Source organism: Cimex lectularius, unplaced genomic scaffold, assembly GCF_000648675.2.
Source record: "Cimex lectularius strain Harlan isolate CLEC.00 unplaced genomic scaffold, Clec_2.1 scaffold66, whole genome shotgun sequence".
Classification (NCBI taxonomy): Eukaryota; Metazoa; Arthropoda; class Insecta; order Hemiptera; family Cimicidae; genus Cimex; species Cimex lectularius.
Window position 1 is genome coordinate 860,962 of NW_019392701.1, and position 14,083 is coordinate 875,044.

At 32.3% G+C, this 14,083-nt stretch overlaps 1 protein-coding gene across 4 annotated transcripts in view; it reads left to right on the plus strand.

Moving 5' to 3' along the window:
• Window positions 1–13,729, plus strand: part of LOC106668916 (myotubularin-related protein 13) — a 30,417-nt gene extending 16,688 nt beyond the window's left edge. The window contains exons 15-37 of one of the 4 annotated variants that reach the window (XM_014398105.2): window positions 151–316; window positions 1,499–1,754; window positions 1,815–2,010; window positions 2,069–2,196; window positions 2,262–2,437; window positions 3,490–3,656; window positions 3,725–3,899; window positions 3,963–4,159; window positions 4,213–4,402; window positions 5,795–5,945; window positions 6,017–6,159; window positions 6,379–6,514; window positions 7,866–8,051; window positions 8,122–8,338; window positions 8,460–8,587; window positions 8,662–8,840; window positions 8,915–9,062; window positions 9,126–9,338; window positions 9,409–9,568; window positions 10,286–10,492; window positions 10,674–10,756; window positions 11,569–11,817; window positions 11,917–13,729. In XM_014398105.2, the coding sequence (XP_014253591.1) occupies window positions 151–316; window positions 1,499–1,754; window positions 1,815–2,010; window positions 2,069–2,196; window positions 2,262–2,437; window positions 3,490–3,656; window positions 3,725–3,899; window positions 3,963–4,159; window positions 4,213–4,402; window positions 5,795–5,945; window positions 6,017–6,159; window positions 6,379–6,514; window positions 7,866–8,051; window positions 8,122–8,338; window positions 8,460–8,587; window positions 8,662–8,840; window positions 8,915–9,062; window positions 9,126–9,338; window positions 9,409–9,568; window positions 10,286–10,492; window positions 10,674–10,756; window positions 11,569–11,661 (3,695 nt within the window). In that variant the 3' untranslated portion in view covers window positions 11,662–11,817; window positions 11,917–13,729. Of the gene's footprint in view, window positions 1–150; window positions 317–1,498; window positions 1,755–1,814; window positions 2,011–2,068; window positions 2,197–2,261; window positions 2,438–3,489; window positions 3,657–3,724; window positions 3,900–3,962; window positions 4,160–4,212; window positions 4,403–5,794; window positions 5,946–6,016; window positions 6,160–6,378; window positions 6,515–7,865; window positions 8,052–8,121; window positions 8,339–8,459; window positions 8,588–8,661; window positions 8,841–8,914; window positions 9,063–9,125; window positions 9,339–9,408; window positions 9,569–10,276; window positions 10,493–10,673; window positions 10,757–11,050; window positions 11,348–11,568; window positions 11,818–11,916 lie in introns of those variants that run through there. The other 3 variants (XM_024226124.1, XM_014398106.2, XM_024226126.1) reach the window with 3 other exon arrangements.
• The last annotated feature ends 354 nt before the right edge of the window (window positions 13,730–14,083 follow it).

Below are 14,083 nucleotides of genomic sequence, written 5' to 3' on the forward strand. Positions count from 1 at the left end.
ACTTGGCTACATTTTGTGTTATATGCTTTTTGTAAGTTTGTCAATTGATTCCTTAAACCACCATTGTGTATAAATTTCAATTATTCCCATTGTACTTTACCAGTATAATGTTAATAATACAATAACATGTTAATTATTTGCTGTTCCCAGATAAACAAATTGAGCTTGCTGGTAGTGAAGAATCGACGGTTTACAGCCAAGCGATTCACTATGCAAACAGAATGGTTTATCTCATAGTTCCTGTAGATGTTGCAAGTAGGCAGATAAAACAACCAGCAGTGTGGGATCAACACTCTCATACTAATACTACTAACAGGCAATAATTTTAGATTCTTATTTTTTCCCCTTCAATTACAGTCAATGAAATATTTTTGAACTCGTACTCAATAATAATATAATATTAAACAGTCTTCTCACAATGTTTTTTACTTTTTTATTAACCAAAACAAGTGTGTCTCAAATTGACCATCATTGGGTGTTTGATTTATTTTTTTTTTTTTTTAATTCAATTATTGTTGTTTTTACCAGTGAAGGCTGTCTCATACATATGTTATTAGAATTGACACGACAATATACTGAGTGTCAACTTAGTTGAGTCACCTCTTTTTTTTCTTTCTAAAAACTACAGAACCTAGACAAATTAAAATTAAAAAATAGCATAAGCTCAATTTACACACACTGCAATAATTAATTGCATTTTGTTCAATTCATTAAAAAAGTTATGAAATGAAATTCTGGTTCTACATTTTCATTTGCATATTCATGAAACCCAACATCACAATGGAGAAATGGTTACAACCATTCAATTTTATTTTTAAAAATGGCAAAAACCATTTTAAAATCAGTTCAGAAGAAATTCTAGGAATAATCGAAATTTTTCTTCACTTCACCAAAAAATATTGAATTGTAACCTGACCTAATCATAGTCCATCCCTAACCTAACCAAACTCTAATTCTAACCTAATATATATCTAATCTAATCTAATTCCCCGTCCTAACTTAACCATAATCCTAACCTGTCCCTAACCTAACCAAACCCTAATTCTAACCCTGTCTCACCTAATCCAACCTATGTGCACTGTCCAGTAACACTTTAATTTATTTATTTTTTAAACAAAAATTCGCAACAGCAGAAATTATATCAACCCCCTCAAGGTGTCGATGATTTTGAAAAAAGTCCATTTGTAAATATGTCAGTTCGAATCCAATCTTTACAGTGATGAGCACTGTGTCAACACCTTAACAGTTGTGGTCACCAACACTCCTTATTTGCATTTTTAATATCTCATTTCTGAAATGTAGAATAAATATAAAAATGGTCAATTGAACTTGTAACTTTAGTAACTAAGTATTAACATATTTAGGCACCCTCTGCCCATTGGAACAAAAAAATGTATTGGTAGCATCCAATTCTTTTTGATAAGGAACTATTCTAATATACCTCAATTATTTTCCTATTGTCAGTTCAAATTATTCTGACACGTATTTTGTTGTTTAGGTCAAGTGTTGGAGAGAGTGAAAGTGGTTCAGAATCAGGATTTGACGAGGCTGAAGGGTTATTTGGCAATTCTACAGGGACCTCAGATGTTGTGAGAGTTGTCACAAGATTTGTAGACAGGGTATGTACTGAGGGTGGTGTCAACAGCGAACATGTAAAAAGCCTTCACCAGATGATACCCGGCGTTGTACATATGCACATTGAAACACTCGAAGCCGTTCATCGCGAATCTAAGAGGCTGCCACCTATTCAAAAGGTATTTATAAAAAAAGTTTTGACTAATTATACATTATTGTTTTTTTATTTAATTTTGAAGGCGAAGATGGTTGTTCCAACACTGGTGGCGGGAGAGGAGGTTCTGTGTGAGGGGCTCAGGGTTTATTTATTACCAGATGGAAGAGAAGAAACATCCCAACAATTACTTGGTGTCCCCCCTTTTTTGCCTGCCGAAGGTGCCATATTTGTCACAAACTATCGAGTAATATTCAAAGGAACTCCTTCCGATCCCTTGGGTATGATTGCTATTTTCTATTTGCCTAACACTATTAAAATCTAATTTTTGTTTTTTAGCTTGTGAACAGATAGTAGTCCGATCATTCCCAGTTACTTCATTGACCAAAGAAAAAAAGGTTTCTGTGCAAAATCATTTGGATCAATGGTTGCAAGAAGGTCTCCAGTTGAGGTCGTGTACTTTCCAGGTAATATGCTTGTATAATAAAGACAATTTTTATCCAATGGTTTCTTATTTATTGTAACATTTCAGCTCATTAAAGTTGCCTTTGATGAAGAAGTGTCAACAGAAAGTATAGATACATTTAAAAAAACATTACATAAGGTGCGACATCCTCCTAATGTATTGCGACATTTTGCATTTTCTGGCCATATTCCTATTCCTCAAACTCCAATGCAAAGAATTAAAGAAAAAAACGCAACTTTAAAGTAAGCTCTTTTTTATAGATTACACCTTCATCATAAAAATGTATTTGTTGTTGTCTTTTTTTTTTTTTTTTTTTTTTTTTTTTTTTTTTTTTTTTTCTTTTTTTTTTCTTTTTTTTTGATAAACCAAGATATTTAGTTGTTAGGTAAAATGTGCCCACGGTGTACAGTAATATGCACTGTTCAATTTTCCCTTGGTAAAGAAGTGTGTTACGTATGAACCTTTCACAAAGTAGAAAATTCTTGAAAACTGGAAAATTTGTAATCTCTTGGAATGTACAAAGAAAAGAGATGGGTACAGCGAGGAACATACTGACCTGACTCAATGCAATGCGACGTGACCCAACACCGCCCGACACCTTATTCCATGTTAGTGGGATAGGCACATCTGTTTGATGCAAGCACATACCATGCAACAGTCACAAAGTATATCACGGTAATCAGTCACAATAGTATTCGCGAAATGGATAGCTCTGAGGAAGGCATGGAAGAAATGGCAACAGCAGCGATCTGCTTGCTTTCAGTGATGCATAGAAAAACTTGGGTTCATGAAGTGAACCTGACTGGAAATGTATCACAAATATCATATGTTGATTTCTATATTACAAAAAGAAGAAAATGCTGATCAATTCCACATGGTCGGATGATTAAACAATTTGATTACCTGTATAGTGCGATAAACGTATCAGGAAAACTAATACAAATTTTCACCCAGCTATCAGTACCGAACCAGTAGCCACCAAAAGCTATTCAAAAATCTGGACAGTGGAGATCTTGGTTGCGTAGAGTAGGGTGGTGCTGCATCACATCAGGAAAATTTGTGCGAGGGTAATAAATTATTATGGAAAATAGAACATCTGATTAGTGTGGGGTGGCGCAGCATCATGTCACGTGTTGCGCCAGGTGTTCCTTGCTTTATGCATGGGTATAAATAAAATTAGGACATTTAAGAGAAAATAACGAAAAAGCAACACTAATTGAATTTATTGTTTAATTAACCAATTTTTCTGAAAGTGTTGATTCAATTTGTATTGCATATTCAATTTTAATTTTAGGGGGTTCGCTAAAAAGACTTTGATGAAAACAGCTAGGCGAGCAGGTTTCAAGCAGAAAACATCTTCCAAACGTCAAAAATACGTTTTACAAGATATGACAAGATCTGATAAATATCTCACATCACCTGGCCGAATGTCATTGCCATTGACTACTGATGAAATTCAGTGTTAGTATTAATTTAATTATTTTTATAAGTGCTAATTCCAGTAAATAAATTATGTTTGTATTGTGCAGTACCTGTAGAAGATGTTACCAAAGGAAGTATTGAACGAATCGCAGAAAGAAGTTATGTCCGTGATTGGGTTAGGCTCGGATTGATTCATTCATCGCCAGCGTCGCCGAATACATTAAATCACAAAGATCAGTTTAGGATATCAAGTATAAATTCAGATTATTCGTTATGCAGGACGTATGTACATTAAATAAAGTTTTATACATCATTACAATGACTAGACAATCTTATTGTTTGCAGATATCCTGCTCTGATGGTAATGCCGACTAATGTGACTGATGACAGCATCAAAAGATTTTCTCGGTGTTATAGGCATGGCCGTGTACCTGCAATCACATGGAGGCATAGTCGTACCAAAGCACTTCTTTTAAGGGGAGCTTCTTATCATGGGAAAAGTGTTATGAGCATGTTAAAAACCAATCATCCACATCAAACAGGTCAGTCTCTGTGGATGAAAAGATTTACTGGTTATTAAGAAATATTGTCATAGGTGGAGGCCATAATGAAAGCGGTGGGGCCGCCTCATCTGCAGAACATGAAAGGTATTTGTCCGTGATTGTCTCATGCACTCCAGCCTCTGCTAATCTCCGTACCGGACCATGGAGATCAGACTCTAGCCTCTCTATCAATTCATTATTTTTGGCTGCGGAAGAGACGAACCATGTCACGCCTACAATGAGGTTCGTGTTTATTTAAATTAGCCATTTTTATTTCTATTGTTGGTCATACTGATCAAGAATTGTACTATGATAATTGTCTAAGGGGGTCAACCAAGTCAACTAATAGAAATGATGAATGATGGAGTGAGTGCGGTGTTCAATCCTTTTTAAAAAGTCATTCATTTTCCTAATCCTTCCATTCTTCCTTTAATACCTTGTGAACTAATAGTTTCATAAGTTTAATTCAGATAGGTATTTTAGAAGCTGTTAGTGTTAATGAACTGTGGGAAAGTGCATTTTGAAAGATGGCCTGAATTTTATAATTTTTTTTTTACTAATTTCTAAAACTGTACCCATAATTATCATCATTCAAATTTCTCAGGGCCTGAATTTTATTTCCAAAAAAGCTTATGACACAACCTTTAGTTTTTGTCCTGGTTAAATTAAAAAATAAGCAGTTCAAAATATTGAACAGAAACCAAGAAAAATAAACATGACCTGGGACTTTTTTTTTTTTTTTTTTAATTACAAAAATGGCTGAGTTCTTTACAAAATGATAATAATAATAATGAAATAAAAACCCATGCTTCACACTAGCATATTTTCTTTGCTTAGTGGAAAAACATTTAACTATGGGTATTTAACTTAACACTAACCCAACTTCAGTTAACATAACCCATTCCTAACCCCACCTAGCCTAAAATAGCCCTACCTAACCTAACCCTAACTACTCCTAATCAATAGTTGAAAAGAATGGTTGTATTAAAAAACTGGTTTTGTAGTGATCCAGATTTTGCGTTGTACACGCTAATCAGGCTTTGTCAGTTATCTACATAAATAACTGGCATAGTTTTATTGAGAGCATTTACTGCTCAAAATTCGGATCAATGCAAAACCAGTTCTTTTGAGAGGGTTACTGGTAGCAAGTAAAAACTAAAAGCCAACAGTCATTCATGGAATGTTTTTCTTTCTGCTGACCGATTTTTGTGTCCACTTGGGGAAGTTCAACTGTATTTAATTGATATACTCACTCCAATTTCCAATTTTTATGAAGTAACATTTTGTTGAAGCCACATAGTATTGCTGATTTTGAGACATTTACACTGCATAGAGGGGTGCCTGTACAATGCAGACAAAATTCTAGTTTAATAAATAAATTAGAAAAAAATTAAAAAATTGCTTTTGTAATGTCAAAATTGATTGACCCCTGCTTGAAGATTGGATCTGGGGAGAAAAATTGTGCTATTGAGCTTTTAAAAAGCTCTACCAGCTTGTGTTATCTCTACAGAAATGTCTAAATTTTGTATTTATTTAGTTCTAATTAAGAAAATGGCTTGCATAATTGGCATCAAAAATGTTTCAACCATTGTTAATAGTTGATATTTGCAAATTTTGGCATTTTGGAATTTTCAGTTCTTCAAAAGTTGGACTTTCCAGGGCAAGATGGGGTTCAGTCAAAGATGGTGCGCCCAGACTCTCTGGTGATTCGGATTCAGGGAGTGACTGTGTACACACCTTACATAATGCACCGTTGTATGTATTATCTGACAAGACGCATTATAAGGTAAACCAAATTTATTATATCTAGAAATAAATAAATTGATTCTAACATAATTTATCATTAAACTTTTGAAGGCATTTAAAGTGGACGGTATCAAGGCGGAATTTATTCCTGTCGATTATGCTGATTTTAGAGCTTCTAAAGCTTCTTTTAAAAAACTCATGAGAGCCTGTATACCAAGCAACCTTCAGACTGAAGTCGACCAGTCATTCTACAAGTAAGTAATCCCATTGAAAATTAAATAGTATTGTTTTTATGCTGTGTCATCAATGTGTCTTGTATATATGCATTATATATTTTTCCTTAGTTTTGGGGAAATATTTCTCTTCAAAGTTTTGTTAGAATATGTCTGCATGTTTAGCAGGCATTGTTTTTGCCTCAAATTGAATTTTTATTTAATTACCGCCCTATACTAAATCTACTTTTAATGTTCAAGGTTGATTGAGAACAGTGAATGGTTACAACAGCTGCAATCGCTTTTGCAGTTGAGTGGTGCGGTTGTCGATTTATTGGATGTACAAGGGTCATCGGTCATGCTGTGTCTTGAGGATGGATGGGATGTTACATGTCAGGTATGAGCCAAAAATTTCCTAAAACTCCTGGATAATTATCTCCATGGGGGGGCGTCGGTGGCCGCAACGGTTTAGGCGTTGACACGGCGCTCATCACTAAGGTAAAGGTCCCAGGTTCGAATCCAGCGACCCTGCATTCGAATCCGGCACTTATAAATGGGCTTTTTTCAAAAACAACGGCACCCCGAGGGTTGATATAACCTCTGCTGTTGCGAACCCTCATAAAAAAAAAAAGTATCTCCATGAAAGCTGGGGGGGAAAGGCCCTCTTTCCCTAATCAGTGTTCCGTACTATACAAACTCCTTGATTATTTTAATTAATTATACTTTTTATCTAAAGTCTTGGTTGAGATGAAAAAGCTACACTACTCATCTTAACCTACAACCTTTGAAATTTTCCCCCTTTTCGCCATATTATCAATTTTTTTTCATCTCAACCAAGACTACATAAAAAGTATATTTCATTAAAATAATTAATACAGTTAATTATTATTAATTATTTGGGAATGTAATCTGGTAACACTTTACTTGTTTTCCTCTACTCTATAATAAGAATTATATATAATATTTTTTTTTTATTTATTTTTTTTTTTTTTTGTTACTGTGCGCGCGCAACAAGTAGTAACAAAAATTATACATTTTTCTCTATTTACAAAAAAATGGGTTTTGCCATTTGTTATTCTTAGAGCGGCTACTGTGTATTCAGAAGCATGGATTTTTCAACGTAAATGTTAATCTTGTGGAAAATTTAATGTAGTTTGCGAAATAAAGGCCAAATTTGAATTTTAATGATGCTAAAGTTGAGAAATTATGATGTTATGTAAAAAAAAATTCTCATTTTAAACTAAAATTACAAAAATATTAATATCTTAAGAAAGAGTCAAGATAGAAACCTCATTCTGGTGGCACTGAACTAAGTTGTTTTGTGAATCCACCATGGCAGTATTGAATTTAATCCTGTAACACCCTGTATATTTGTGATATAAAAATAATAAATAAATAAATATTCTCTATAAGTAAACAAAATTTGGTAGTCAGAACACTTGGGCAAAACGCATTATAGGATAGCTTGGGGCAAACTGAAGCCAGATAGAGCAGGTAGAACATTTTTCACAAAGTCGACCCCTACTAATCATCAAAGAAAATAAAGCAACTGTGCGATCTACTGGCCCATTGGATGTTAACATAGGAAATGCCTGAGTATCCTCCATACTGAATGTGTTAATCATTGTGTTTAACATACTAAACTAACATTTCCATAACAATGGAATTATTTTTATTGTACAATTTGTTGTGTATTTTTTAGTCCAAGAAAAATTGTGATATATTTTGTTATCTTTGTTTGATTTCAGATTTCATCATTGGCGCAGCTTTGTTTAGATCCTTTTTACAGAACAATTGTCGGTTTCCGGGTTCTTATTGAAAAGGAGTGGTTGGCATTCGGCCACAGGTTTGGTCACCGAAGCAGTCTGTCACCCAGTTCACAGGCTTCTACTTTTACTCCGACATTCTTGCAATTTTTAGATCTAGTTCACCAGGTAGTACAAAATTTACAACACAAGTCAGCATTGTAGTGCATATTCAATAAATCTCTGTGAACTTTTTTAGGTCCAGAAGCAATTCCCCTTAGCGTTTGAATTTAATGAATATTACCTCAGAGTTCTTGCATACCAATCAGTGTCTTGTAGATTCCGCACCTTTTTGTTAGATTGCGAATTGGATCGTGCTGAATGTGGTATAACGGCCATTGAGGATAAGAGGGGTTCTCTTACATCTCACCACAAGACTGTCGACACAGGTTCTGATGATGAATCCATTTATCCTGGTAATAGTTTATTTCATTAGTAAGAATAGTGTGAACTGTTTGAAATTTATTGCTGTTTTTTATTGATTTATTCATTTTATTTTGTATTATTTATTTATTGTTTTTATATTTTTTTTTATAGGAGGTTTAAGAGCTGGTACACACACAGGTCCGAAATTAGGACAATCTGTGTTTGATTATATAGAAAAGCACAATGCACGAGCTCCAGTTTTCTTTAATTTCATGTACACCCCAGATACTGATCAACCGGTACAGTTTTTTCATTATACATTTAAAAGGAATATATTCAACAGTTGTTTTATCAACATTATATTTCTGGACAGGTGCTCAGGCCTCAATCACATATAGCAGTGCTGGATGTTTGGAATTATTATATTAGTGAAGACCTAAGGCACGGACCTAGTTATGACCTAGAGTTAGTAGAATTGGAAGCTTCTCAGCAGGAAGAAGCAGATGCAGCTGAAGGGACACACAATTCTTCTAGAAAAGTTGTTTTAATGGGGTAGGCTACTATATAAATTTAATTTGTTTTGTTATTTTTGTTAAACATTTGTTGTTATTGACTCTTTGATTTAGGTATGATAATGTACAACAGTGTGTGCCCGATGCTTTTACACATTTATTAGAAGAAATCCATAACCTAGAAACTGAATTAGGACATTTACCACAAAAGTGGAAAGTGCTTTGGGATAAGTTGGAACTTCCTACCACAGATTCTTTAACTGTATTTTTATATATACATATATATATCCTTAAGCATTCGAATTAATACATATTATTTTTATAGCGGCATGCTTCATTGAGCACAGCTTTAGTTAGATCCCACGGACGTCTGCTACACAAAAGATCCACACTAGAAATATTAATGAAAGGAAAATTAGTTGATACCCAGCCTTCTACAACATCAATTTACTCGCATCCGCATCGTTTTGAAAAATACAATTTTACTACACCATCTTACTGTGATTTTTGCACTAATGTCCTATGGGGGCCTGTAAAGGTATGTTGTTTAATCTCATTACTTTTCTATCTTCCTTGTTTCTTTTTATTCAATAATTTTCTCTGTTTAGACCGGTCACCGTTGTATAGACTGTGGTTACAGCTGCCATGAAAAATGCTGTGATAGTGTTCCAAAAACCTGTACAAAGTATAAATCAGTTTCGGATGGAATACATTATGCAAACCATACATTGACAAGAAGTGCAGCAGATACAGCATCGGTTAATTCAAGTAAGTATTTCATTTGGGTTGTGATCACTATAGTAAACACAATATTTTCGTATCAACTGGTTTTATTAAATTATTGCCATTGAAAAGTGCCATAAATTTCTAAGCACAGCCTTTGGATTTAATATCAATACGATTCATTTCTCTGACACTAGGTTTTGGTGCAATTAAAGGTAACCTAACCCTAACCGCACACAACTTAACCTAATATGTCGCCAAACCTAACCATACACAACTTAACCTAATCTGTCCCTAACTCTAGCCATACACAACTTAACATAATCTGTCCCTAGTCCTAACTGTACATAACTCAACCTAATATGTCACCAAATCTAACCATCCACAACTTAACCTAACCTGTCCCTCATCCTAACCATGCACAACTTAACCGAACTGTCCCTAACTATACACAACATAACATAATCTGTTGTTAACCCTAACCATACAGAACTTACCTTAATCTGTCCCTTACTCTAACCATAAGAGATGAACATAATCTGTCATTAACCCTAACTTTACACAATTTAACCTAATCTGTCTCTAACCCAACCTATGCACACTCCCTAGCAACTCAAAAACATCCATGTTAAAATCAAAGACAAATCCAGGATTGTGACAAATGTTGTTTGATGAAATTGGTTATGGAAATGTTAAATAAAAATTATTATTATAAACAGCTTATTGAACATACATTTCAATTAAGAAAATTAGCAATTTCAGGTGTGACAGCGATACAGACAACTAACCAGCAATATTATGACCAATTTTCATCAAACGTTGCTGAAAATAGGACTCACGAAGGGTATCTGTACAAGAGGGGCGCTTTGTTGAAGGGTTGGAAGCAAAGGTGGTTTGTACTGGATTCAATAAAACATCAGCTTCGATATTACGATGCGATGGAAGATTCACATTGTAAAGGATTCATCGGTATGTTATTTTTTAAAACTATTATATTTCTTTGTCAAATTTCAATCATTTGTATATTTTGTAATTTTTCCATGAATATGTATCACTTTATTACCAAATCCAACACCTCACAGACCTTAACAATATCATACAGTATGCACCATAGTTCCAATATGCTGATTTTTTTTTTTTTTTTTTTCAGATTTAGCAGAAGTCGTGGCAGTTAATCAAGTTCCTCCAGCACAAGGACCACCAAAGAAAACAGATGAAAAGTCATTTTTTGATGTGAGTTGATTAGTCATTATATAATTAATGTAGTGGGTTTACAATTAGGATCTTCACCTATGCACTCTGTGCACACATGTATACAGTCAAACTTCCCATAAGCAGACACTACACTCAGGGATGGAATTTTGTCTGCTTATGAGAAGAATATACATAAATTATTATTATTACGCACATTAAGTGAAAGTAAAAAATGAGATTAATTAGAACAAATGTCCATACACTAATTGTTTCTTTATTTTTGCATGACGACTTTGAATCGGCGTGTCACAATCACAATCCATAACACAACAGAAAACTGCCCAGAAAGTGCCAAAGACATTCAAGAGTATTGTGTAAGGTTTTTGTAAGAAATTTCAAGTAAAACCTAAGAGTCATCATTCATTTGTGTGATCCTGGGTTGTTTTCCTTTCTACTGTCCACTTATAAGAGACGTTTTCATTGAAAATTCTATAAATGTAGTGTCCATTCTGTTTATTCTAATTTCTGATCATTATAAATACTTTTACTTGATAGTGTCTGGTTCTTAGAAACATCCGTCTAGGAAAGTTCAACAATATATACAACACATATAAATTATAATTTAAATTACATATTTTCTTCTCATAAAAATAAAAGTAACCATAAATAATAATACTTACAATTTCTTTAGTTAAGTTTTTATTAGCAAATAAGTCAATTGTCGTAATGTTTAATTATTCAGATATCGTGAGGTCACTAATCTCTACACATAATGTTTAATGTATAATTTACTAACAGTTGTTTTATTTAAACATACTATTTGAAAGAGTGATCATTGAAATTTATTTTAGTTGCGTACAAACCGAAGGACTTATAATTTTTGTGCCTCGGATGCCACCTCAGCCCAGGAATGGATTGAAAAATTGCAGGCCTGTCTTCAGTAATGGTCGTCAAGCAAAACCGAGCAAAATTGATCTTGTTAAACACTCTTAAGCTGAACTTTCTTATGCTCAAAATGTTTAAATTATCTTTTGCACTGAAAATTATTAAGACCTTACTACATAAGACGGTTGTTACGATGTTGAGAGCTCAAATTATATGTACGTTGGGTTTAAAAAGAAATATATATTTTGTTTGTTTTTTAATTTAATTTTTTTCTTTTTTATTATTATTTTTTTTTTTTTTTTTTTTTTTTAAAGGGTGATATACTCTCCAAAGATTGGTATAAACGGTGGCTGTTTATTAAATTAAATATTTTATTTTGTGAACCTTTTATGTTTTTTGTGTACAGAAAAGTTGTACAAATGTATAAATTAAATTGATCTGATTATTAGTATGGATGTTGTACGTATATGTAAATTTTGTTTTTGTTATATAACTCATGTTTTATTTATACATGGCGTACTAAATCGTTTTTGCTTTACATGCGCTTTATTACCTCAGAAAGAAGAAGGAAGTAAGATCTTGTACTGTGTGTTTGTCGAAGAAGTTTTAGTTCCCCTTGGCGTTTTTTACCCTATTTTTGTGAATTTATCAACAAATTTTGTAAAATTTACATTTCTTTGTTGTTACTGAATCAATCCTGCGAATAAATTTTCTTCCTCAAAGACAAATCCTGAATATTGTTTGTTATGTAATTTGATTCGTTTTTTAGGAAAGAAGGACATATATGTTGTGTTTTTGGTAACATTTTATAATTATACCTATGATGATAATTTTATACTTGTGGTAATAAATATGAGTGATATATATATTTTTTTAACTTTACTGTTTTTATTATCATTTATAATAGTTTTATTATCAGTAATAAATAATTATTTGCTCATTCCAATCTGTTACCATTGTTATTTTATTTTCACACGAGAGTTTGTAATGACATACAGTACATAATCTAAATACTTTATTATTATAATAGTATATATATTTATTATCTATTATGTCTAGTTTTTAAGTTTGTGCCATAAAAACAAAATCACTTTTTTTTTCTTCTAAGTATTAAACAAATCAAATGTTTAATTATCGTTTTAGAGGAGTATATTGCTTTCAATTAATAAATTAGATATTAATGTTTATTTTTTTCTTTCATAAAAGTAAATAAACTATTTTTAATGCTTTGCTTATATTATTTTTTAGCATTGCTTCAGTCGTAATGGAACATGAACCTAAAATTTAAACACAAGTTAAAAATATTGACGCGATATCAATTTAAAATGATATAGTTTTGTTGAACACATAAGAGTGTCAAATGTGCTGCAGTAACTAGCAAACAAAATAAGTAGTAGTTTCTCTAATAATTTGTGTTTAAGAGGACATCAGGTTGAAACTATCGATTTTTATTGTTGCAATTACTTTTCCGTTTTAAATTATAGTACTATTAAGAAAAGTTTGATATAATATAATAGCACAATGTTTTAGAAATACTTAAAACCGATTTGGGATAATTTCCACAGTTTAATAAACTTATTTTTAAAGAAATATCAAATTTATTTTAATAGCTGGATGTGTTATATAAGTTTTAGTGTTCATCTGTTTAAGTCAATTTATTGCAATTATCAATCAAATTGCAAACAGAAATATAATGTTTTTAACAATAAATTTACTTACTTAACATGTTGACTTGTGTTAACTTGTGTGTTAAGATGACTTCCTTTGCATTTCAAAGGCTTCCCCTTGATACAGGCCCAAAAAAACATTTTGACAACGATGCTCCGCAGTCAACGTGTTAAATGTCATCGTACTCTAAAATAATTTTTACAGCTATAAAACACAGCTATAGTACAACTATTGTTATAAATTCTGAAAAATCAATAGATTTTTATATGTAAATTCTTGTACATTGTTTTCTTGCTTTTATATGTACATTCCATTTCTATTTGTGCAATACTATTAGATATTTTCTACTGTATTATTTTTATTTACAGTTATTTTAGTAGAATAAAAATGAATTAATTTTTTAAAAATCTGAAGGAAATGTAAGAATGTTAACCTAATTAAAGACTTTGTATATTTATTACCATTGTTGAATTGTGATAATAAAATAAAAATACACGATATTTTGAAGTATATTGGACCAGTCATTTATACAGTTTCCAATCCATGTGATATCTTAATAAATTATATGGAAAAATAATTTATTAATAGTATATATACAAGATCATACATGTAATGGCCAGAACAAGAAAAAAACCAAAGATAATACCAACACATGCACTCCCATCTCTTAAGACCAAATGAGATAAGACTTCAAATAAAAACACAATCTCACTGAAAATGGCTTACTGATTTTGTTCATCATTACAAAAATTCATTGTATATAAGATTTCATATTAACACGACTGAAGAAACGAAGGTTTACACGACTGAACA